Below are 27575 nucleotides of genomic sequence, written 5' to 3' on the forward strand. Positions count from 1 at the left end.
GTAGTACAGGTATAGATGAGGGGTGTAGTAATAATACGGGTATAGCTGAGGGGTCACTGGGGGAAACTGGGGCAGCTGGGGGTGACTGGGAGAGCTGGGGGTGTACGGGGCAAACTGGGGGAGCTGGGGGTGACTGGGAGAGCTGGGGGTGTATGGGGCAAACTGGGGGAGCTGGGGGTGACTGTGAGAGCTGGGGGTGACTGGGAGAGCTGGGGGTGTATGGGGCAAACTGGGGGAGCTGGGGGTATACGGGGCAAACCGGGGGTGTATGGGGCAAACTGGGGGAGCTGGGGGTGACTGGGAGAGCTGGGGGTGTATGGGGCAAACTGGGGGAGCTGGGGGTGACTGGGAGAGCTGGGGGTGTATGGGGCAAACTGGGGGAGCTGGGGGTGACTGGGAGAGCTGGGGGTGTACGGGGCAAACTGGGGGAGCTGGGGGTGACTGGGAGAGCTGGGGGTGAATGGGGCAAACTGGGGTTGACTGAAGGGGGACTGGGGACAGTTGGAGTTGACTGAAGGGGGACTGGGGCAGACTGGGGATGACGGAGGGGAAATGGGAAAGACTGAGGGGGACTGGGGCAGACTGGGGGTGATTGAGGGGCACTGAGGCAGACTGGGGGTGATTGAGGGGCACTGAGGCAGACTGGGGGTGACTCTAGGGAGACTGGGGCAGCTGGGGGTGATTGGGGGGGACTGGGGCAGACTGGGGGTGATTGAGGGGCACTGAGGCAGACTGGGGGTGATTGAGGGGCACTGAGGCAGACTGGGGGTGATTGAGGGGGACTGGGGCAGACTGGGGGTGATTGGGGGGGACTGGGGCAGACTGGGGGTGATTGGGGGGCACTGAGGCAGACTGGGGGTGACTCTAGGGGGACTGGGGCAGCTGGAGGTGATTGGGGCAGGAGTGCACATAGCCCTCCTCCTCTTCCTCTCACCCTGGCACACAAGTTCCCCTCCCGGCCACACGTGCAGGTCCCCAGTCTTTGAAGGAGGCCGCAGGGACTGTAGTGGTGATATCACCTGCTCCAGAGACCGGGGACCTGCACGTGTGGCCGGGAGGGGAGCAGGATGTGATATGTATAGCTCGGGCAGGTCAGTCGCAGCTCTGTTAGGCGGACTGCCCGACCGCCCTGCACCTCACCTCCGGCCCGACACTCCACACACCGCCATAAGCCCGCCATGCACCTCACCTCCACGCCGCCCGCTTGACCTGCACCTCTTGCCCGGCCGCCAACCCGACAATCCATGCTGCTCCGCCTGCAATGATTTTTTGTGAAAATTTTATTTAAGATTTTTACAAAAATCTAATCGATTCTAACCTTCTGGGCGAACTAATTTGTTTACTCACCCAGCCCTAATTCCTCTGTATGTCTCCTCTTGTATATATGTATCCTCCATGTACCCCTGTATATATGTCTCCTCCTGTATATATGTATCCTCCATGTACCCCTGTATATATGTCTCCTCCTGTATATATGTATCCTCCATGTACCCCTGTATATATGTCTCCTCCTGTATATATGTCTCCTCCATGTACCCCTGTATATATGTCTCCTCCTGTATATATGTATCCTCCATGTACCCCTGTATATATGTCTCCTCCTGTATATATGTATCCTCCATGTACCCCTGTATATATGTCTCCTCCTGTATATATGTATCCTCTATATACTCCTCTGTATGTCTCCTCCTGTATATATGTATCCTCTATATACTCCTCTGTATGTCTCCTCTTGTATATATGTATCCTCTATATACTCCTCTGTATGTCTCCTCTTGTATATATGTATCCTCTATATACTCCTCTGTATGTCTCCTCTTGTATATATGTATCCTCTATATACTCCTCTGTATGTCTCCTCTTGTATATATGTATCCTCTATATACTCCTCTGTATGTCTCCTCTTGTATATATGTATCCTCTATATACTCCTCTGTATGTCTCCTCCTGTATATATGTATCCTCCTGTATATATGTATCCTCCTGTATATATGTCTCCTCTTGTATATATGTATCCTCTATATACTCCTCTGTATGTCTCCTCCTGTATATATGTATCCTCCTGTGTAGGTCTCCTGTATATATGTATCCTCCTGTGTAGGTCTCCTGTATATATGTATCCTCCTGTGTAGGTCTCCTGTATATATGTATCCTATATGTCAGGGATAGGGAACCTTGGCTCTTCAGCTGTTGCAAAACTACAACTCCCATCATGCATGGACAGCCTATGGCTACCCAGGTATGATGGGAGTTGTAGTTCTGCAACAGCTGGAGGGTCTTGGTCCCCTCCCCCTGCCCTATGTCCTGCTGTGTAGGTACCTGGCTTCCTGCAGACACCATCTTCTCTGTCTTCAGGCTCTTCTAGCCCAGACACAGGAGAACCAGCTGGGAGGAGAGAGCGGCCTCTGGTGGCCGGAGGAAGATACTGCCTACAGCAGTTTGCTTTTTACCATAAGCCTCATAGGCTTATAGGAAAGCATAATGGCCATAAAGGGGGCGGGGCTTACCGGCATGGGGGCGGGGCTTCAGCGGCCGCTTCCAGCACAGGCCGGATCCACAGCCACAGGTAAATATGACAGAAGAGGGCGGGGCTGTAAGCAGGGGAGGCACTGAGGACTCCAGCCAGCTGTCAGCCGCCATGCGGCCCTGACAACTGGGGGAAGACCGGCCCAGGGGGCATATGCCCCCCTGCCCCCCGGCCCAGCCCGCCCCTGCTCACCATCTTTATTACCTTTATTTGCTCTTAGTGAATAGGAACTCTCACAGACCTCCCAACAGTGCCGGATCCAGCAGGACAGTCCCATTTTAGGGGTAATGTCCTGCCGTCCCTGGACGGCCCCCATGTGTCCCGCTCCCCATCGCACTGCCCCTTAGATTTCAGTACGACTGTGGGGCTGGGGGCAGTGGGAAGTGTCGGCCTGGCCCCCGGCTGATACACGCTCTCTGGGGATGTCCCGGGGATTCCCCAGCAGAGCGCGCACCAGTGACCTCTCAGTGTGCCCCACAAGCCTGTACTCACAAGAGCTGAGAGCTCCCTGTACCAGAAGTACCAGCCCCGGCACACACTGAGAGGTCACTGGCTCTGCTGGGAAATCCCTGGGACATCCCCAGAAAGTGTTTATCAGCCGGGGGCCAGGCGGACAGGGTGAAAGAAGAAGACAGCGGCAGCCGGGAAGCAAGGTGTTAGGTGTGTTGTGTTTTTTTTTGTCTGTCTGGGGGACAAAGGGGGCATCTATAAGGGGGGCATGTATAAGGGGAACATGTATTAGGGGGCCATCTATTAGTGGGACATGTACAAGGGGGGATATGTATAAGGGAGCAATCTATAAGGGGGGCAATCCATAAGGGGACATCTATTAAGTGGCTACATAGAGGGGGCATATACTATAAGGGGGTCACAGAGAGTCAGCCTACCCACTAAATGAGGGTGTATAGGGGCAAATACAGATGTTCAGTTACTATAGAGATGAGGACCAATGACAACTGAACTGAACGACTGAACCTCTAATATAGTAGAACATGTAAAAATTTTATTATTAAAACCACAATACAATAGCAATTCATGAAAAAATATATTAAATAAATACACAATGAACCATGGCTGAAAGAATGTTAAAAACAACAAACATACATGAGGGGACTGCTGCAGGTGGACACTGGTAAATAAATTGATGAATAACTACAAGTAAAGTGCTATGCAGACTACGTAAGATATAAGTAATGTGGAGTAAGTCAATAATAATGAAACAATAATATTAAAGTATAATACCAATAGTGCAAGGAAGTCCGAGTGTCCACCGGCGGCCCCCACCCCAACGCATGTTTCGGCATAGGCGTATAGAGATGAGGATGGTGTCAGTGTGAGGAGCCTAATATGTTTCTCTGGCAGATTCGGTGGATTCGTGGCTCGGAGAAGTTCTCATAATGGCCCAGGGCAGATGGAGAAGATGAAAAGGGAAGAACTCCGATCAGAGAAGACGCCCCTTGTGAGTCACTGGATATAACTGCACTGTAATGTATATGGTTTACAGGGCTGTGTAGGTCTGGCTCTACCTCTATATGACTGTATGAGGTGATATTGATCCTTGTACAGTGGATTTTATTCAGTAGCAGCGGTGGCACAAGAAAATCAGTGTTGCGCTACCCTGTGATTGTGGGAGAAGTGTTTGGGCGTGGTTAGAGGTGTGACTTATGGCATGGGTGTGGTTAGAGGCGTTTCTATATCCCTCTTTGCACTAAGACAAGGTTGGGAGGTATGCTCTTATCATTTACATTAGAGCCTGAAAATCCAGCATAAACTTTAGATCCTTTAGTACAAGCAAAGGGAAGCGTCTTCAGCATGGCCGGACTGCCCATCTGGTAAGACTGGCAAATGCCAGATGGGCCTGTGTCCTCTGTGGGCCGCTCTTTTCCTCCCAACCATTGAATTAAGTATTCTTCTTCTGTTTTGACATGATTTGGTGCAAATCATTGCAGAAACTACACCGGATTTAAGGCAGCTAGAAGATGTAATAATGTCATTAAAAGTTCTTAAAAGGGAACTCCAGGCAGCCTTGTTAAAAAAAAAAAAAAAAAAAAGGGGGGGGGGGGGGTGAGGTCCAGGGTTCCTGCAGTCCAGATGATTGAGCCATATTGAGTAAAGTCAATTCCCAGATGCCTCCAAGCCGGTAGCATATAAAGGGTAACTCTACCCTTGGGCTTTTCTGTAAGTCCATTGGCCGGTTCTGTTCTGGAAATAAGGAATCAGATTTGGGACTGAACCACAATGAGGCTCCAATGATTTGCATCTGTTCCTGAGACCACAGGAAGCGCAGCCTCTAGTTGACCGATGTGACCGCAGGGGAGGCCGGGCCTTGCTTGTTACTTACACGTATTTATTTACCGTCATGGTGTGTAATATTTACAGCAGCCCTGACCTCCAGGGACGATTTCTCCATCGGAGCTTTATCTCATCCTATTGATTGGTGGTCCCACGGGTTCTGGAAGTCACTGGAGGTAATGAAGGTCCGGCCTCCACTATGATACGTCTTATGGGATCTTATTACAGATCTGTATGCACAATGAACATCTACAGGAGCATATACCCGAGCTGCCCCCCACTAGGGGTGACCATCCAGGGAAGCCCCAGGTACCAAAGCCCTGGGTCAGCACAGTCCTTGGTGAGTCACCATTGGTTCATGAGTCCATTATCACATTGAGGAGATGGATCAGGGAAATAAATGATGTCTTCCTGGCTGGGCCGCCATCACTGCTATAGACCACCACCCATCATTACCCATCACCCCCCAGATCTGCCCTACGTGTGATGGGCAAATGTTCTACCCCCAGTCGCCTGACAACAACCAATAGAGGGAGCTGTAGGTTGTGCCATAGTATGTGACAACCAGTAGTCGGGTCAGGGTGGTCCCCACTGTGGGGGGAAGGATAGAGGGAGATTTACTTATTCTCTAATGTCTTTGAGAGTTAACCAGAAGCGGATTCAGCCAGAACCTTCAGATAAATGCAGGTGGAGTTCCCCTTCCTGAGGTCGGAGCTATTAATCTCAGTGACCTTGCTGGGCTGTTCCTGTATCCGCTCGGCCGGAGCTTTCTCCTCAGCCGTAGAGCACTGATTGCTGGGAAATGTCTCCATCCTGACCTGATCCCCCCCCGAGACCCTTCAACCTCTTAAGTGCAAAATTATTGTAATTGATTTCTCTTCCCTGAATGCTGACTCAGCCTGAGACGGAAATGTGCCTCGCGCTCTGCACAGCAGCGCCAGAATTACGCCAAACGCTCCTGTGATTTGTCACTTATTGTAAACTGAGAAAGAACAGAATGAGATCAAAGACGAGAAAAACGTCCTCTAGCTTCAGAACTTCCCCCCCGCGCATCGTCCTCCAACATCCGACCTGCTCTCTGGGCATTGTCCTCCAGCCTCCGACCTGCTCCACACGCATCATCCTACACCCTCCAACCTGCTCCCCGCGCATCATCCTCCACCCTCCGACCTGCTCTCCGCGTATTGTCCTCAAGCCTCCAACCTGCCCCTTGGGCATCATCCCCCAGCCTCCGACCTGCTCCCCGCGCATCATCCCCCAGTCTCCGACCTGCTCCCCGCGCATCATCCCCCAGCCTCTGACCTGCTCCTCGCGCATCATCCCCCAGCCTCCGACCTGCTCCCCACTCATCGCCCTCCGGCCTCTGACCTGCTTCCCGGGCATTGTCCTCCAGCCTTCGACCTGCTCCCCGCACATCGTCCTCCAGCCTCCGACCTGCTCTCCGCGCAATGTCCTCCAGCCTCCAACCAGCCCCACGGAACTACACCCCCCCCCCCCCCCCCCCCGCGCGCGCATCGTCCTCCAGCCTCCGACCAGTTCCCCACGCATCGTCCTCCAGCCTCCGACCTGCTTCCCGGGCATTGCCCTCCAGCCTCCGACCTGTTCCCCACGCATTGTCCTTCAGCCTCCGACCTGCTTAAAAAGGATGGTATCCAAAAAAATATAATAATAAAAAGACATACAAATACATAAACCCAAATGAACGTGTGTAGGATGAAGTAAAATAACATTAAACGCATTTAAGTGTGGGAATCTGCGCAAATCATAATGGAATCAATATGAAAATGCCCCCCAAAAAATTGTAAAATATAGTGTGGTGGTTGCACTACTGATCGATGGATGTTATCAGTGTTGTACAGCTCGGCCAGTGGTGTTAATCTCGTGACGCCAGTGCTAGTACAGCACACAGGTGTGATGGTGGTACCTGCTTTGCAGAGTGGCCAACTGTAATCCCCAAATGGTCGGTGACCTGCCGGGCTGTGATGGATGGGTCCCTTGGGCTCTTGTCATGGTAGTCCTGAGTGGCAATCGACCCACCTGGACTATCGGTACCCACAGAAAGGGAAAAATAACCCAAGGTGTGCGGTTAGTGTGTATGGGTGCTGGTGCGGAGGAAAGGATGACCAGTAATATAAAAATATAACAGCTTTACTGTTCAGTCTCTTAGTACAATACACTTTTGTAAAAATAGATAATTCTTTACACAGACTTTAGTGCGTCACTTGGTTGTGCTTGAGGAGGTGCTTGAAGAAGTAGAAGAGAGGTAGTTGTAGCTGTGCTTGAAGGGTTGAGAGTAGATGAGAAGAGTTTGTTGAGGGAGTCCCAACCCAATGTAGCAATGTACTCTGCCGGAATTTGAGAGAATACTTTAGAGTGAGAAGTTACTTGTACCTGTGTATAGGCTTTGGTCTGACCACCTTGTGCCCTACAGTGTTGAGTCACCTGTCCTAATAGGGTGATATAAGCCCCAGTCGTGGCTATGTGGTGTCCCACCACGGGTGTTACTGGTTCATACACCCCTCGCAAAAGCTTGTACTCCAAGTAAAAGTGGTAATGAAGTTATACCTAAGTTTTGCCACTAGATGTCGCTACTATATGTATCTGTACTTGTATATTGCCCCTTGTCTCACCTCCACATATAATAATCCCTTTATACTGCCCCCCCCCCATACATTTATTTCCCACCCCCTGACCTTTCACTATTACCTCTTTTCTCCTCTATGCTGTATATACAAAGCTTTTTCTTTTTTCACAGGTGACATCTTCTTTGAGGCGTCACTTCCCTTTTCCTCTTCCTCCGGCCCAGGCCTCCATGATGATTTCCAGCTACAATTCATCACTTCAGACACTGCAAAACAAAATCTAAGGCTCCGCACTTATCCGGCAACTTCCTTCCTTTTTCCCACCCATGAGATCCTATACAGTAGTAATTCCACTTAAGGTGTTGTGCGCAGTAAAGTCAGTAGGTATGTGGGTTGCCCCCTGTATGTAGAATCCCCTGTGCTCCCATATAGTAATAATGTCACCTGCTGTGTCTTTTTATAGTAATATCCCCTGCTGTGCCTCCATATAGTAATAATGTCCCCTGCTGTGCCTCCTTATAGTAATAATGTCCCCTGCTGTGCCTCCTTATAGTAATATTGCCCCCTACTGTGCCCCCATATAGTAATAATATCCCCTGCTGTGCCTCCTTATAGCAATAATATCCCCTGCTGTGCCTCCTTATATTAATAATGTCCCTGCTGTGCCTCTAGCACTTCAGAATTTCATAACTTTGTCTGAAGGAGTGTTTTATTTGTAGATACTTGGCTGCCCGATGAGCACCAAGTTTTCGCCATCTTTGGCTAATTTGTAGATTTCATACTGGGAGGAGGTCGTCCTATATAATTGTGTGTTATCTCTTGGTATGGGAAATATATATTGACGACGTCCTCCTAGTGTGGACAGATATACCGACGACCTACCGCTAGTGTGGACAGATATATTGACGACCTCCTCCTAGTGGGAATAGATATATCGACGACCTCCTCTTTGGGTGGACGTATATATCGACTACCTACCGCTAGTGTGGACAGATATACCGACGGCGACATACTCCTAGTGTGGACATATATACTGATGACCTCCTCTTAGTGTGGACAGATATATCGACAACAACCTCCTCCTAGTGTGGACAGATATACCGATGACGACGACCTCCTCCTAGTGTGGACAGATATACCGATGACGACGACCTCCTCCTAGTGTGGACAGATATACCGACGGCGACCTCCTCCTAGTGTGGACAGATATACTGATGACGGCGACCTCCTCCTAGTGTGGACAGATATACCGACGACGGCGACCTACTCCTAGTGTGGACAGATATACCGACGACGGCCACCTACTCCTAGTGTGGACAGATATACCGACGGCGGCGACCTACTCCTAGTGTGGACAGATATCCCGACGGCGGCGACCTACTCCTAGTGTGGACAGATATACCGACGGCGGCGACCTACTCCTAGTGTGGACAGATATACCGATGACGACGACCTCCTCCTAGTGTGGACATATTTACTGATGACCTCCTCTTAGTGTGGACAGATATATCGACAACAACCTCCTCCTAGTGTAGAGGGAGATATATTGACAACGACCTCCAGCTAGCGTGCACAGATATACCAACGACAACCTTCCCCTAGTGTGGGCAGATATACCGACGACCGCCTCCTAGTGTAGAAAGATATATCAGTGACATACTCCCCCTAGTGTGAACAAATATACAGACAAACTCCCCCTATTGTAGAAAGCTATATCGACGACCCTCCAGCTAGTGTGGACAGATATACCGCCGACGACCTCCCCCTAGTGTGGACAGATATACCGCCGACGACCTCCCCCTAGTGTGGACAGATATACCGCCGACGACCTCACCCTAGTGTGGACAGATATACCGCCGACGACCCCCCCCTAGTGTGGACAGATATACCGGTGACAACCTCCTAGTGGGGACAAATATACCAGCGACGACTTCCTCCTGGTGGGAACAGATATATCGACAACCTCCAGCTAGTGTGGACAGATATACCGGCTACAACCTCCTAGTGGGGACAGATATACTAAAGACCTCCTGCTAGTGTGGACAGATATACCGGCGATGACCTCCTACTAGTGTGGACAGGTATACAGACGACCTCCTCCTAGTGTGGACTGAGATACCTGCGACGACCTCCCCTTAGTGGGGACGTATATATTGACGACCTCCTCCTAGTGAGGACAGATATATCGACATCCTCCTCCTAGTGGGGACAAATGTACCGTCGATGACCTCTTCCTAGTGGGAACAGATATATTGATGACCTCCTCCTAGTGTGGATGGTAATACAGACGACCTCCTCCTAGTGGGGACAGATATATTGATGACCTCTTCCTAGTGTGGATGGATATACAGACGACCTCCTCCTAGTGTGGATGGATATACAGACGATCTCCTACTAGTGTGGATGGATATACAGACGACCTCCTCCTAGTGTGGATGGATATACAGACGATCTCCTACTAGTGTGGATGGATATACAGACGATCTCCTCCTAGTGTGGATGGATATACAGACGACCTCCTCCTAGTATCTTTAGTGTCTCTTCCTGACACCATTTCATTTTTATTCTTTTCTCTGCACATTCATCTGTTGTTTTTATGTGTGCCGACTAATTCAACCAGGAGTAAAGTGATGCATTATGGGAGTCAGCAAGAATACACATAGAGTTCCTTCATGTCAGCCAGGCTGGGACTTTCCATTATTTCCCCTGTGTCCCCTGTGATACTACCTGGTATATGGGATGATGCTGGCTTTGGCAGCTACAGCCCGGTGTCCCCCAAGCGGTAATTCTACAGATGTTGCAAAACCACAAACTAGAGCAATGGGAAGATGGAGAGAAGACCTATAGCAGCCGATTAGCGACCGATGGAAGACACAGACTGGGGTTTGGTTACATTGTACTGTATTGTTTTCATCATTCATCACCTGATACACCATTCACCATGACACACCACAAGTGGCATGCCCATGTATATAGCTGCAGACAGAGCAAGTTAGTGCAACACAGCGAGCCCCCTCCTCCACCACCGTACAATGTGTCCTGTTATACAGAAGAATCCAGAACATATCACACAAGTTAAGTCAAAGCAGAGAGTGAGGCCGGCTCCAGCAGAGGTCTCCCCTACATGTGGCCTCTAATCCAAACTGGATGGGACAAAGTCACTTTATTCAAGGTCTCTTGTGAAATGCATAAAAATTCTGCTAGATTTGGTGTTCCTAGAGCAAGAAATGACATTCGCTGCTGAGTTAAAAAAAAAAAAAAAAGTCCAGATTGTGCACAGTGCTCCAGAGACGTCAGGAGACATCACAGGATCGGAGAGAGTCCGGACCATGCACAGTGCTCCAGAGACATTAGGAGACCAGATGGGATCGGAGAGAGTCCTAACCATGCACAGTGCTCCAGAGACATCACAGGATCGGAGAGAGTCCGGACCGTGCACAGTGCTCCAGAGACATCACAGGATCGGAGAGAGTCCGGACCGTGCACAGTGCTCCAGAGACATCACAGGATCGGAGAGAGTCCGGACCGTGCACAGTGCTCCAGAGACATCACAGGATCGGAGAGAGTCCGGACTGTGCACCGTGCTCCAGAGACGTCAGAAGAAGACATGACTGATAGTCTTCAGAACAATCATCTACACATGGAGACACCACACACAAGCTTTGCATAGTAAATTTCCAATTTTTTTCCATCTTACAAAATCAATAAGAAACGTCACCTGATGTTAAGACTCCTGTGACACCGCAGAGCGACCATCTGCAGCTCAATCATTTCAGCTATTTATTGGCTCATGGAAAGTCCATCAAATCATCTGGTGTAAAGGTGACTGTGACCCTGGTGGCCCATAGTGGCTAATAGGAACGTGATGGCTGAAGGTTATCGGTAATGTACAATCTTCAAAAACCTCCACCCCATGTATATACGTGTACCTGACCATATTGTCCGATGATCATACATCATACAACCCCTGGAAAATACTGTAATACTGTGTTGTGTCATCTGTGACTTGTGGATTTACTATGAGCTAATAAAGCTGGTGTCTATGAGCAGAGGCATCAAAAAATTTGCTAGGGGTTGTATCCAGAATCATATTGGATGGATGGAGGCTTGTATGGTTGGTTGGTTGGTTAGATGGATGAAACCATGTCTGGTTGGTTGGTTGGTTGGTTGGTTGGTTGGTTGAATGGATGGAAGCATGTCTGGTTGGTTAGAAGGATGATACATGGATGAATGTTTTTTTGGTTGGTTGCATGGATGGAAGCATGTCTGGTTGGTTGAACAGATACTTGGATGGATGCATGTCTGGTTGGATGAACAGATTAATGGAAGCATGTTTTGGTTGGTTGGTTGGTTGGTTGGTTGGATGCAAGCATTGGATGAAGATTAATAGATTAGAGAGGCTTGGGGGTTGGCTGCTAGTCTTGATGGGATTTTGGTTGGTTAGTTGATGGGTAACATGCATAGTGTTAATGGCTGGATGGATGGATAAAAAACATGTTTGGTTGGTTGGAGGCATGGATAGATGAATTGATGGAGTATTTAGCTGGTAGGTTAGATGGATGGAAATATGTCTGGTTGGTTGGATGGATGATGGAGCCATGTCTAGTTGGTTGGATGGAAGTATGTCTGGTTGCATAGACGGATAAAAGTATGTCTGGTTGGCTGGATGAAAGCAAGACTGGTTTGTTCTAAGCATGTTTGGTTGGTTGGTTGATTTACATAAATGGAAGCAGGCCTGGTTGGTTGGCTGGATGTAGGCATGTCTGCTTGGTTGGTTGGTTAGATGGATTGAGGCATGTCTGCTTGGTTGGATGGAAATTTGTCTGGTTTACTGGTTGGTTGGATGGGAGCATGTCTGGTTGGTTGGGTGGAAACACGTCTGGTAAGTTGGTTGCATGGATGCATGTCTGCCTGTTTGCTTGGATGGTTAGATGGAAGCATGTCTGGTTGGTTGGATAAATAGAAGCATGGTTGGTTGGCCGAATAGAAGGAAGCATGTTGGGTTGTTTGGTTAGATGGATGGAAACATGGTTTGTTGGTTGGATAGTAATATGTATTGGAGGAACTATTCATGAAAAGTCTGGGGGTTGGCAGCTTGCCTTGATGCTTGGATAGATGGGATTTTGGTTGGTTAGATTATGGTTATGATGTATAGTGTCAAGACTTAGCTGGATGGATAAAAGCATGTCTGGTTGGTTGGAAGCATGCATAGATGAATTGATGGAGTATTTAGCTGGTAGGATGGATGGATGGATGAAAGCATGTCTGGTTGGTTGGTTAGTTGGATGAATAGATTAATGGAAACCTGTTTGGTTGGTTGGTTGGATAGTAGTATGTCTTGCTGGAAGCATTAATAGATTAGAGAGGCTGGGAGGTTGGCAGCTTGTCTTGATGCATGGATAGATTTTGGTTGGTTAGATTATGGTTATCATGTATAGTGTCAAGGCTTGGCTGGATGGAAGGATGGAAGAATGTCTGATGGGTTGGGGGCAAGGATAGATGACTTAATAGAGCATTTAGCTGGTAGGATAGATGGATGACATGATGTCTTGGCATGATGCGGTTGCTGCTTGGATATTGTTCAGATGCAATAAGGATGTAAGAATATTTGAGTGAAGCTGAAGGATGAGACATGTCTGGAGGACGGATTTAGAGACATAAATTCATCTAGTACACAACATAAGTAGCTTACACATTAACTGCATAGCTCACTCCATGTAAATGGTTAAAGGGGTTATCTAGTGCTACAAAAACATGGCCGCTTTCTTTCAACACGACTCTTTTCTCCAGTTCAGGTGCGGTTTGCAAATAAGCTCCATTCACTTCAATGGAACTGAGCAGCAAAACCCCGCCTAAGCTGGAGACAAAGCTAGAGTGGTGCTGTCTCTGTAAGAAAGTGGCCATGTTTTTGTAGCGCTGGATAACCTCTTTAATGCAGCTTGTAGATTGTAAGCTCTTTGCTCTACTCCTTCCCTTTTTCGACCTCTTTTTTTATGATGGGGAGAATCCACAGGATGGGGAGAGGGGACATATATTTACCCCAGGGGTATTTGTTACTACTTGTATCTTTTACCTCTCAAGGTGCAGCAGGAAAATGAACTTGGGATGAGAATTAATTTCATAGTCAGCTGGAAACCTTAATAATATAAGAGCCGGGATCTGCGTCTCTAATGTTGAATAATGGAAGGATGGTCGGCTGACTGAGACTGGTTTATGAGATGATTCATTTTACTGAGACTCCAGAAAACTTCCTATCAGTAATGTCTGCTCCAGCCGCCTGCAGAGCCTTCCCCATAGCCTCCCCTCCCCCGATGCCACCCGCTCTTATTAACAAAGATGGGCACAGAAAAGGACAGGAGTGACCATGTGCCGCACCCAGTGCTCCGGCCTCCTCCTTTCCTCCCATCAGAGATACAGGAGCAGAACAGATTTGCAATAGATGAAGCAAATTATAAAATGCATCCGTTTCTTTATATTTTTGGCTCCATTGCAAAATTCCAATGAAAAATCCTGAGTGAGTAAGCAGGACGGGGGGATGCATGGCACGCAGGGCTGATGGGATGACAGGGATCACCCGGCCCTCCTTCTATTCGAGGGTATGTCCACACTATGGAAATCACATGGATATCTTGCCGCAGATTCCGTGCATACTTCCAAGTGAACATCTTGCCGTCCCATAGACTTTATTCTAGTGCTCAGGGGGATTCCGCTGTCCACCCAGAGAATTGACATGTAAATTTTTTGGGAGGAAGGCGGAGTCCACCTGACCATAGAATGGAGCTTACGGGATCGGCAGAACTTCATAAGTGTGTGTGGGGGGGGGGGGGGGGGGGAGAGCGCCAGTACCTGCGGCAAGTTATCCGTGTGATTTCCCTAGTGCGCAAGGGCACACTGAGGAATAGGAGGGGAATTTGAAGTGGAATCTGTGGAATTTCAGCTTTAAATTCCTCCCGTAAAATATGTTCAGAGTAATGTCCCATTGTGTTCAATGGGATTTCCGCTCCGTTATTCACACGGCAGAATTTTCTGCTGTGGATCTGCTTTCCACATGTCAATACTTTGGGCGGATTCCGCTAAAGGAGTCCTATAGAAGTCAATGGGGCTTGAATTCTGCTCCTATTCTGACAGAGCTGAATAGGCGAGGTATTTCAAGCAGAAAATTTAGCTCCTCAACTCCTGGCCTATTCCTCAGTGTGCACATACACTTACTGACAGCGGGTTTAATCTGTGGCCCCCACCAACTACAACTCCCAGCATCTCAAGACTGCAGAACTATAACTCCCAACATACCTGGACAGCCAGTGCTGGGAGTTGCAGTTTTGTAACAGCTGGAGGCACTCTGGTTAGAGGATACATGATCTTGGGCTGGGTTCACACTGTGCATTTCTCTCACACTTTGAAGGTCTTAGGAAAACATTACAATATCGTATTGGTTCTGTGATGTGGTTACTGAGAGGGAGTCAACCAGTCATTACCAACCTGCTATAAGCGCCCGTCATCCTTCAATGTGTTAGGACCTTCTTAAAATGCATTACAACTGCAATAGTAAAATGCACCATGTGAATCTGGCTATACTGTATACATGATCCTTCATACTAATAAAGTTTTTATTTGCTCAGCAGCCCCTGACTGTACCGTGTATGTGAGCGGCCCCTGACTGTACCGTGTATGTGAGCGGTCCCTGCCTGTACCGTGTATGTGAGCGGCCCCTGCCTGTACCGTGTATGTGAGCGGCCCCTGACTGTACCGTGTATGTGAGCGGCCCCTGCCTGTACCGTGTATGTGAGCGGCCCCTGACTGTACCGTGTATGTGAGCGGCCCCTGACTGTACCGTGTATGTGAGCGGCCCCTGACTGTACCGTGTATGTGAGCGGCCCCTGACTGTACCGTGTATGTGAGCGGCCCCTGACTGTACAGTGTATGTGAGCGGCCCCTGACTGTACCGTGTATGTGAGCGGCCCCTGACTGTACCGTGTATGTGAGCGGCCCCTGACTGTACCGTGTATGTGAGCGGCCCCTGACTCTACCGTGTATGTGAGCGGCCCCTGACTGTACCGTGTATGTGAGCGGCCCCTGACTGTACCGTGTATGTGAGCGGCCCCTGACTGTACCGTGTATGTGAGCGGCCCCTGACTGTACCGTGTATGTGAGCGGCCCCTGACTCTACCGTGTATGTGAGCGGCCCCTGACTGTACCGTGTACGTGAGCGGCCCCTGACTGTACCGTGTATGTGAGCGGCCCCTGACTGTACCGTGTATGTGAGCGGCCCCTGACTGTTTATATGAGCAGCACCGAGCCCGCTGCGTACACTGAGGAGCAACCTTCACACCTGGACACTTACAGGGAGGAAGGATGCAAGGTACATGTAGTGCTCTCTCAAAGGGGTTATCCAGAGTTAGAACTTTCTTCCAGAGACAGGACCGCTCTTGTTTCCAGTTCAGCTCTGGTTTGCAATTAAGCTCCATTCACTTCAATAGAAATGAGTTGCAAAAACCATATACTGGCAGCAATGCTGGACTAGAGGAAGATAGATAGATGGATACATCATCTCTTATGTTGCTCTCCCCCTCCCCCAGCTCTGGAGATGGATGAGATGTATATAGACCCTGGATTCCTCCTGCTGCATCTTGATACATTGTGTAATATTGTTACTTTTCCTTCACCACAATGTATCCTCCTCCTCTCCTCCTCCTCCTCCTCTTCTCCTCCTCCGGGATCTGATCTCCTTTGCACAGTATACATAGTATATAGCTGCTCTTCTTCACATTCAAAATCAAATACATAAGGTTTGTAGGGAAGCCTCCCCTGACTGTGCGGGGTCTGAAGCAATGGGGACATGGTGGATGGGGAGCGAGCCCTTTCCTTCCCCCGGATGGGAGTGAATCCCTACAGTCCGGTGGTTTTTGTAGGTCTGTGCACTCCCATAGTGTCTGCGATTGGTAACTATTTCCCCACTGACATTGAGCAGAATCGGCACTGATCTGTTCTACTATCAGGTTAGCGGTAACACCTCTCAGTCTGCGGGGTATAAAGCTGATCGCACACAGTGACGCGGGTCATTTGCTTCCTGAATGCAAAATTCAGCCCATTTCTAAGTCATCTTCACTTCAAATGTTCTACCATTTTCCTGCTGCTACAAATTCTGATCAAATTCTTAAAGGGATTTCTGCCCCCATCTCTGTGTTAGATATAACAGCTGGGAGGAGGAGAGGGCTGTACATGGCAGATGAGAATGTGGAAACTGGGGAAAGCATACATGAAGGGCAGCTGATAAAGGCTGTGGATAGGAAGGTGAGTATACATGGAGGGCAGCTCACACAGGCTGTAGATAGAAAGGAGAGTATACATGGAGGGCAGCTGAACAAGGCTGTAGATAGAAAGGAGAGTATACATGGAGGGCAGCTGAACAAGGCTGTAGATAGAAAGGAGAGTATACATGAAGGGCAGCTGATAAAGGCTGTGGATAGGAAGGAGAGTATACATGGAGGGCAGCTCACACAGGCTGTGGATAGAAAGGAGAGTATACATGAAGGGCAGCTGATAAAGGCTGTGGATAGGAAGGAGAGTATACATGAAGGGCAGCTGATAAAGGCTGTGGATAGGAAGGAGAGTATACATGGAGGGCAGCTCACACAGGTTGTGGATAGAAAGGAGAGTATACATAGAGGACAGCTTACACAGGCTGTGGATTGGAAGGAGAGTATACATGGAGGGCAGCTGACAGTTTTTAGATAGGGAGGAGAGCATACATGGGAGGCATCTCGGAAAGGTTGTGGAGGGGAAGGAAAGCAAACATGGAGGATGGGTCACACAGGCTATAGATAGGGAGAAGAGTATACATGGAGGATGGGTCACACAGGCTATAGATAGGGAGAAGAGTATACATGGAGGATGGGTCACACAGGCTATAGACAGAATGGGGGCATACACGGAGGGCAGATCACACAGGCTGGAGATAGGGAGGAGAATATACATGGAGGATGGGTCACACAGACTGGAGATAGAAAGGAGAGCATACATGGAGGGCAGCTCACACAGGCTGTATATAGGAAACAGAGCACATAGAGGGCAGCTTACATAAGCTGGATATAGGGAGGAGAGCAGATGCATAGTAATCTGCAGGGGTGTCAAGAAAGGAGAGCACCCACAGCAAAATGTAGACCTAGAATCACACAGACCTCCCATCCATCATGTATTATAGGGAGGACTCATCCAAATGAGAAGAGTCTGATCCGAGGGGCTGCTGCAAACTGGGTATCCGGGGTTGAGAATGAATGACGCAAACTGAAACGTGCAAAAGTGTAATATGGAAAGCTCAACCTATGGAACCTATGGAATCGTTTTGTTTTTTGCCCGTAGCCTTTAAGCTGCACCTCTGGCTTAGAGGGGCTCGGTGGCTACCCACATACTCCACCGTGTATGAGCAGCCTTACCCGCCTGGTCACACCTGACAGAAACAATGAAAACTCTTCCGTCTCCTAATGATTTATTGTTCTGTACGTCTGGTTATAAAATTGCCCTCTAAACTCGCAGGATGTGCAATAGAAAACCTATAGAGCAGCGGTCGTCAACCTTTGCTTCTACACTTGTTGTAGAACTACAACGTCCAGCATGCCCGAAAAGCCTTTGGCAGGGCATGCTGGGAGATGTAGCATTACAGCAGCTGGAGAGCCACAGGTTGGGGAACACTGGTATAGAGGAACACTGATAGAAGAACCAAGCGTCCAGCAATGCAAAAAACAAATGAATTTCTGAAAATACTCTTAAAAAGTTACAAAATAAGATGGCACAAAGCGGTGAGCACTTGTCGTCCCTCGCCAGCCGGACTACACCGAGGGACTCGCATGTTATGGTGGGTTTCTTTTTTTTTTTTTTTTTTTTGTGTATTTTTTTGGGTGGCCATGAAGTCCTTCACTTATAAGAAGGGAACGAGCCCTGAGAATAGCACAAGAACATCCCCATGGGTGTCTCTAGGTCCTGGGGCAGTCTGATAGCGCGGGGCGGTCTGAACCACATGCAAGATGCTCCGCTGCTTCCTTCTTATCCACCATCCACAACTCAAATCTCCTCAGCAAATATAAAGTGTTTGCAATAAAAAAGAGAGCAGGCATGACCCAATCTTCATATGTTTCCTAGAAGTGACATCTCTTGCAGTGCCCACACCCACAGCTGGGGGCGCTGTCACAGTCTCTGGTGTTCTCATTGGTAATGGTTGCTGCCACAGTGCTTGTTTACAGTAAGAAGCTGACAGGCGGTTATTCTGTGGGGTGTGCTGATGTCGGAACGGCCAGGGAAAGGCCTGGCTGGATGTAGAGGTTAGAAAGATGCTAAGTATCACTGAAGTATTCCGTATTCTAGTCCTGTGCCACATAATGCATATATGTGTTTATTTGCAAGCTTGGAAAAGACTTCCTACCACGTTTGATTTAGACGGTGAAACGCGTCGTTATCTCCAGGTTTCCGCGCCGGCTTGGAAATTGCTCCCTGTCTTGTGTAAATGAGAGTGAAACGCGTTGCCATCTCTGGTTCCTTATTTTCTTTTTGTAGACTTATAAATTGTATCCATCCACATCTGATCTGGGGACTGAAATGCGTAGCTGTCTCCACACTACTGGATATTGCAACATCTTGTTTGCGTTGGAGTGAAACGCGTTGCTATCCACTTGTATTCTGGATTTCATAGTTGGGATTTGGAGAGTGAAATGCATTGCCATACCTATATCTCCTTGTAGTTTTGACATTCAGGCTTGGAATTTGTGTTCAAGCTGAAAGGTGAAACGCGTCGCCACCTCTATTCAGGGCGTTCAGATTTGGAAATGGCTCTCTTGTTTGTGATGAGAAGTACAATGCATTGCCATCTCCATGTTTCCTTCCATAGTTAATTTGATATCCTACCGCATCTTTTTTGGAGACTGAAACGCGCTGGTATACTTTTTGTAGGCTTAGAAATGGTTCCTTCCACATCTGACCTAGAGAGTGAAACGCGTTACTATCTCTCCAATTGTTGCATACTCTTTTTGCCAGCACGGTTAGTGATTTTGGGGACCCGAAACGTGTCACCATCTCTATATCTCCTGTAATGACCTATGGTTGTATTATTCAGCATAACACAGTGCAGTTTCCACATTCTAGCTGCTATTTAGTGGTATTTTTATGTAGCCGTGGTTGGGGGTGGGCGAGCGGTGGGGTCTCTCTTTTTTGGCAGTCAGTTATGGCACAGTAAAAGTTTCCACCAATGCAGATTACGGAGCTCCAGTTAAGTGAAAAGTCTGCATAAGGCACATGTCTCCAGAACTCCTTACAAGTAACCGATTGCTGTCGGTTCTGGTTTACACCTCAGGGCGATATGTTAACCCCTTCTGTGCTGGAGGGGGCAGTCGATGCGCAGGGGCCACTGTCTCCTCCAACACAGAAGGGGTCAAAGGTTACTGCCGAGTCAAAGTACAAACTAACTTTGGGCTCCAGAATGGAAAGAGAAAGTCAAGGGTCCGTCCCACATTGCAGCCCACAGCCTTGTTGTGCCATGACAGAGCAATGATCCTCACGTTTGCCCCCTTAGTTGCGTTCTTCAAGTAATGCTTTGTTCTCGTGCTCCTCATCTTTGGTTTCGCAGGGTACTGAGCCGTTCTCTATGATGGAGTGCTGGATGAAGTCCGAGAGAGTGGCCGTGTCTGAGGTGGACATCCTATCGCCCCCGTCGTCCTCCTCCTTCTTCTCTTCATCCACTGAATATTTCCTGTAGTTCTCATATATCTTCCGTACGTCTTCCGGAAGGTTTTTCTTCAGATCTTTGTTTTTCCTTTTGGTCAACCTGGATGAGCTGGAGCCGAACTTGTTGATGATGTTGTCTTCTGAGAGGCCTTGGCCATGTAACGCGTTGAACTGCTCGGCCCCTTTCAGTCTCAGATTGTTGGGTCTATTGTTTATACTCTCCTGGGATGACGCCTTGAATCGGCCATTCTCTAGTTCTGCAAACACTGAGCGTTTCTCTGGAGAGAGCATGTCCAGGGAGTGAGCCCTCTGGTCCAGCCCCAGCCGCCTGCGCTCCATGCTCCTGATGGTGGCCGCCCGCTGAAGCTTGTCATGGATCTCTACGCTCAGGCGTCTTCGCGTCTCTCTGAACTCGGCCGTCACGTTGGCTTTCCATTCTGCAGCATGAGCCTTGATTTCTCCAACCTAGAGGAAAAGATCAGAATGACGATCAGTAACTTGTTATAATAAAACAAATTATCTTTATTATTATTTATACCACTTTACTATTGCTCAGAGAGGAAAGAGAGAAATGTGTCGGGAGGGAAAGCAGACATGGAGGACAGCTCTCACTGGCTGAAGATAGGGAGGAGAGCATACATGGAGGGCAGCTCACACAGACTGGAGATAGAATAGAAAGCAGACATGGAGGGCAGCTCACACAGACTGGATATACAATAGAAAGCATACATGGAGGGCAGCTCACAAAGGCTGTTTGTACAAGAAAGTAGCATGTGCTTTTTTTTTTTTTTTCTATTTAAACCCAAATAACCCCATTAATGGACTATAGTATATAGGGATGGATCAGAGCAGGTTTCTCACCTCTGGTAAGTTTGCATTAATGCCCCCATTGCTTGATGTGGAGCCCCCATAATACTTGTAGCCTAACAAGTCACTCATTGGAGATGAAGTGCTAGTTATGCATTTGCATTAAGGTGCTGTTGAATCCACTGGCTCTTCACAATCGTTCTGGGTCAGACAATAAAGGATTCTGCATAGAGCAATCACCTTTGAGCCGGCAGCCTCTTTGTTGTGGGGTTCATGGGGTTCAGTTACGGACAGCACCTGATATGTCATTACTTCCATAAGTAATGACTCCTATATCTTCCCTGTATACTCTACCAGAGACATAAGTGATCCCCATGTACAGAAGTTCCCTATAGGATGCATTATGTCTGCTACGCTGTCCATGGTGCTGATCAGGCCGGGATCCTCCTCCGCTGTCTGTGGTGCTAATCAGGTTGGGGGTCTCCTCCACTGTCCCTGGCGCTGATAAGGATGGGATCCTCCTCCGCTGTCTGTGGTGCTGATCAGGCCGGGATCCTCCTCCGCTGTCTGTGGTGCTAATCAGGTTGGGGGTCTCCTCCACTGTCCCTGGCGCTGATAAGGATGGGATCCTCCTCCGCTGTCTGTGGTGCTGATCAGGCCGGGGGTCTCCTCCGCTGTCTGTGGTGCTGATCAGGCCGGGGGTCTCCTCCGCTGTCTGTGGTGCTGATCAGGCCGGGGGATCTCCTCTGCTTTCCGTGGTGCTGATCATGCCGGCATTCTCCTACACTGTCCGTGGTGCTGATCAGGCCGGCATTTTCCTCCACTGTCCGTGGTGCTGATCGATCTGGGGGGTCTCCTCCGTTGTGCCTGGCACTGATCATGTTGGGGGTCTCCTCTGCTGTGCATGGTGCTGATCAGGCCGGAGAAGGGGTCCCCTCTGCTGTCCGTGATACTGATCAGGCCGGGAGTGTTCTCCACTAGGCTTGGTGCTGGTCAGACTGGAAGTCTCCTGCAATGTCTGTGATGCTGATCAGGGTGGGGGTAGTCTCCTCCGATGTTCCTGGCGCTGATCAGTCCGGGGGTCTCTTCCGCTGTCCATGGTGCTGATCAGGCCGGGGGATCTCCTCTGCTTTCCGTGGTGCTGATCGGTCTGGGAGGTCTCCTCCGATATCTGAGATGCTAATCAGGCCGGGGGATCTCCTCTGCTTTCCGTGGTGCTGATCGGTCTGGGGGATCTCCTCCGATATCTGAGATGCTAATCAGGCCGGGGGATCTCCTCTGCTTTCCGTGGTGCTGATCAGGCCGGGGGATCTCCTCTGCTTTCCATGGTGCTGATCGGTCCGGGAGGTCTCCTCCGATATCTGAGATGCTAATCAGGCCGGGGGATCTCCTCTGCTTTCCGTGGTGCTGATCGGTCTGGGGGATCTCCTCCGATATCTGAGATGCTAATCAGGCCGGGGGATCTCCTCTGCTTTTCGTGGTGCTGATCGGTCTGGGAGGTCTCCTCCGATATCTGTGGTGCTAATCAGGCCGGGGGATCTCCTCTGCTGTTCGTGGTGCTGATCAGGCCGGGGGATCTCCTCTGCTTTCCATGGTGCTGATCAGGCCGGCATTCTCCTACACTGTCTGTGGTGCTGATCGGTCTGGGAGGTCTCCTCCGATATCTGTGGGGCTAATCAGGCTGGGAGTCTCCTCTGCTTTCCGTGGTGCTGATCGGGCCGGGGGATCTCCTCTGCTTTCCGTGGTGCTGATCGGGCCGGGGGATCTCCTCTGCTTTCCATGGTGCTGATCAGGCCGGCATTCTCCTACACTGTCTGTGGTGCTGATCGGTCTGGGAGGTCTCCTCCGATATCTGTGGTGCTGATCGGTCTGGGAGGTCTCTTCCAATATCTGAGATGCTAATCAGGCTGGGAGTCTCCTCTGTTGTTCGTGGTGCTGATCAGGCCAGGAGTGGCATCTTCTTTATGTTTCCTCTTTCACCTACATTAAAGTCTTCCTGTTCTGAGAACTCGCTGATCTTTTATGATCCCTGATTCTGTGATGATCCAGTCGATCCCCTGGGTTCAAATCTCACCAAGGGCAACATCTGCAAAGAGTGTTTGCGTGGGTTTCCTCCAGGTCTGCTAAATCTGTACAGCGTTAGGTATCAGGAATATTAGTCAGCGACAGTCTTACCTCTTCTTTTGTTTTCTTTGATATGACTCGAAGCCAGTCACCGATCATACTCAGCACTGCCGCAAAGTAGGCGAGCCCGACCAGGATCCAGAACCACACCAGAGGCTTGTACCACTCCCGATACATTATACCGCTATTCCCACCTGTAAGAGAAGCCACTCTGCATTAAAGAGGAGATACCACACACAGCTGTACAGGACATGTAGTATCACATTATACTGTATGGAGGAGATACCAGACACAGCAGTACAGGACATGTAGTACCACACTGTACTGTAGAGGAGATACCAGACACAGCAGTACAGGACATGTAGTATCACACTATACTGTAGGGGGGAGATGCCAGACACACACAGCAGTACAGGACATGTAGTATCACACTATACTGTAGAGGAGATACTAGAGACACACAGCAGTACTGGACATGTAGTATCACATTATACTGTATGGAGGAGATACCAGACACAGCAGTACAGGACATGTAGTATCACACTATACTGTAGGGGGGAGATGCCAGACACACACAGCAGTACAGGACATGTAGTATCACACTATACTGTAGAGGAGATACTAGAGACACACAGCAGTACAGGACATGTAGTATCACACTATACTGTAGAGGAGATACTAGACACACACAGCAGTACAGGACATGTAGTATCACACTGTACTGTAGGGAGGAGATACTAGACACACAGCAGTACAGGACATGTAGTATCACACTATACTGTAGGGAGGAGATGCCAGACACACACAGCAGTACAGGACATGTAGTATCACACAATACTGTAGAGGAGATACCAGAAACAGCAGTACAGGACATGTAGTATCACACTGTACTGTAGGGAGGAGATACTAGACACACACAGCAGTACAGGACATGTAGTATCACACTGTACTGTAGGGAGGAGATACTAGACACACAGCAGTACAGGACATGTAGTATCACACTGCACTGCAGGGAGGAGATGCCAGACACACACAGCAGTACAGGACATGTAGTATCACACTATACTGTAGAGGAGATACTAGAGACACACAGCAGTACAGGACATGTAGTATCACACTATACTGTAGAGAGGAGATACTATACACACAGCAGTACAGGACATGTAGTATCACACTATACTGTAGCTAGGAGATACTAGAGACACAGCAGTACAGGAGATGTAGTATCACACTATACTGTAGGGAGAAGATACTAGACACACAGCAGTATAGGACATGTAGTATCACACTATACTGTAGAGGAGATACTAGACACACAGCAGTACAGGACATGTAGTATCACACTATACTGTAGAGGGGATACTAGACACACAGCAGTACAGGACATGTAGTATCACACTATACTGTAGAGGAGATACCAGACACACAGCAGTACAGGACATGTAGTATCACACTATACTGTAGAGAGGGGATACTAGAGACACAGCAGTACAGGACATGTAGTATCACACTATACTATAGGTAGGAGATACCAGACACACAGCAGTACAGGACATGTAGTATCACACTATACTGTAGAGGAGATACTAGAGACACAGCAGTACAGGACATGTAGTATCACACTATACTGTAGAAAGGAGATACCAGAGACACACAGCAATACAGGACGTGTAATTCCGCCCTGTTCACACTGTGCTTGTCCATACACTCTGTCAGACATCTGGAGATGCATCCCTTACAGTATCTCTGTATCTCAGCCTTTCGTTATTGTCTTTGTGACCTCAGTTATATAGAGACCCCCGTAGTGGTCGCCCGATTATTAACCCCCCCCCAGCCACTCACATGCCTCATGTATAATTTATAAGGATGAGATCACAGGAAAATTATAGCGGGAGATGAAGGGGCAACTGCTGAGAGATGGGGGGATGGAAGGCGCTCTTAACCCTTTACTGTATGGACAGTGGCAGAGACATGAGCACAAAGAGACGAGGGAGGCCGAGCACAAAGAGACGAGGGAGGCCGAGCACAAAGAGACGAGGGAGGCCGAGCACAAAGAGACGAGGAAGGCCGAGCACAAAAAGACGAGGGAGGCCGAGCACAAAGAGACGACGGAGGCCGAGCACAAAGAGATGACGGAGGCCGAGCACAAAAAGACGAGGGAGGCCGAGCACACAAAGACGAGGGAGGCCGAGCACACAAAGACGAGGGAGGCCGAGCACAAAGACACGACAGAGGCCGAGCACACAAAGACGAGGCCGAGCACACAAAGACGAGGCCGAGCACAAAGAGACGAGGGAGGCCGAGCACAAAGAGACGAGGGAGGCCGAGCACAAAGAGACGAGGGAGGCCGAGCACAAATAGACGAGGGAGGCCGAGCACAAAGAGACGAGGGAGGCCGAGCACAAAAAGAGGAGGGAGGCCGAGCACAAAGAGACTAGGAAGGCCGAGCACAAAAAGACGAGGGAGGCCGAACACAAAAAGACGAGGGAGGCCGAGCACAAAAAGACGAGGGAGGCCGAGCACAAAGAGACAGCGGAGGCAAAGCACAAAGACACGACAGAGGCCGAGCACACAAAGACGAGGCCGAGCACAAAGAGACGAGGGAGGCCGAGCACAAAGAGACGAGGGAGGCCGAGCACAAAGAGACGAGGGAGGCCGAGCACAAAAAGACGAGGGAGGCCGAACACAAAAAGACGAGGGAGGCCGAGCACAAAAAGACGAGGGAGGCCGAGCACAAAGAGACGAGGGAGGCCGAGCACACAAAGACGAGGGAGGCCGAGCACAAAAAGACGAGGGAGGCCGAACACAAAAAGACGAGGGAGGCCGAGCACAAAAAGACGAGGGAGGCCGAGCACAAAGAGACAACGGAGGCAAAGCACAAAGAGACGAGGGAGGCCGAGCACAAAGAGACGATGGAGGCCAAGCACACAAAGACGAGGCCGAGCACATGGATGAAATCTGCACTGATTTCCAAGTTCAAATTAACTTGTTTTACAAAATCCGGATGACGTCTATGGGAATTCAGATCATTCAGCTCACAGAGGCTTCATCCACATCATCTGCCTGTGCGGATTCTCCCATAGAAATCACTGGAAGCTTTATAATCAGCAGCAATATACAGAGACCTCAGATTCTGTGCAGGTTCAGGCCCTGTTCACACACAGGATTATTGCTCAGTATTTTGCAAGCAAAACCAGGAGTGGATTGGAAACACAGACAGACTATGTTCACCAGTGTTGAGATGAAGTGGATGGCCGTCATTTAATGGCAAATTACGGCCAGTATACTGTGTGAAAACAAGGGAGGCCCCAGCAGTGCATGATGGAGGATGTAGTGCTTCTCACAGACAGTATCACACATGATGGGATTAGATACTCAGCAACCAGTATCACACATGATGGAATTAGATACAGCAGTTTAGCAGACGGTATCATACATCATAGGCTTATGGTGCATTTACACAGAAAGAATTATCTGACAGATTTTTGAAGCCAAAGCCAGAAATGGATTTGAAAAGATGAGAAATCTCAGTCTTTCCTTTTATGACCTGATCCCTGTTTATAGTCTAGTCCTGGCTTTGGCTTTAAAAATCTGTCAGATAAATCTGTCTGTGTAAACGCACCATGAGGCACAGCAGTTTAGCAGATGGTATCACACATGATAGGCTTAGATACAGCAGTTTAGCAGACGGTATCACACATCATAGGCTTAGATACAGCAGTTTAGCAGACGGTATCACACATCATAGGCTTAGATACAGCAGTTTGGCAGACGGTATAACACATCATAGGCTTAGACACAACTGTTTAGCAGACTGTATCACACATCATAGGCTTAGATACAGCAATTTGGCAGACGGTATCACACATCATAGGCTTAGATACAGCAGTTTAGCAGACGGTAAGTATCACACATCATAGGCTTAGATACAGCAGTTTAGCAGACGGTAGGTATCACACATCATAGGCTTGGATACATTGGTTTAGCAGACGGTATCACACATCATAGACTTAGATACACGTTTTTGCAGATATTATCACACATTATCGCCTACCTGCCACGTAGTCCCCGAAGCCGACCGTTGTGAGTGTAACAACCACAAAGTAGATGGACTCCAGCTCCGTCCATCCTTCGATCTGCTTGAAGATGACGGCCGGGATGGTGACAAACACCAGACACCCGGCCACGATGAACAAGATGGTGGAGATGACCCGGATCTTGGTCTGGCTCACCTGCTTCCTCTTCTGAAACAAAGACGCCTTGTTAGATTGACTGGATACAATGTGTCGGCTAACACTTATTAGAGAGAGAAAGACGGCGTCCCATAATGCACTGGGGTCACTGGGGTTCATATAGATTTACATACATGCAGAGAATGCTCTGTATAAGACACTGAGGCAGCAGGGGGCAGACATCCCTATACTGATAGCAGAGGATGCTCTGTATAAGACACTGAAGCAGCAGGGGTTACATGGGGACAGACATCCCTATACTGATAGCAGAGGATGCTCTGTATAAGACACTGAGGCAGC

General features: G+C 49.0%; 1 protein-coding gene across 1 annotated transcript in view; it reads right to left on the reverse strand.

The window, feature by feature from the left end:
* Positions 1 to 19956: 19956 nt before the first annotated feature.
* Positions 19957 to 27575, reverse strand: part of KCNK10 (potassium two pore domain channel subfamily K member 10) — a 73345-nt gene continuing 65726 nt past the window's right edge. The window contains exons 5-7 of the mRNA XM_069950451.1: positions 27098 to 27284; positions 23095 to 23237; positions 19957 to 20577 (exon numbers count right to left, since the gene is read on the reverse strand). Of these exons, the coding sequence (XP_069806552.1) occupies positions 19957 to 20577; positions 23095 to 23237; positions 27098 to 27284 (951 nt within the window). The remainder of the gene's footprint in view (positions 20578 to 23094; positions 23238 to 27097; positions 27285 to 27575) is intronic.

Source organism: Dendropsophus ebraccatus, chromosome 13 (assembly GCF_027789765.1).
Source record: "Dendropsophus ebraccatus isolate aDenEbr1 chromosome 13, aDenEbr1.pat, whole genome shotgun sequence".
Lineage (NCBI taxonomy): Eukaryota > Metazoa > Chordata > Amphibia > Anura > Hylidae > Dendropsophus > Dendropsophus ebraccatus.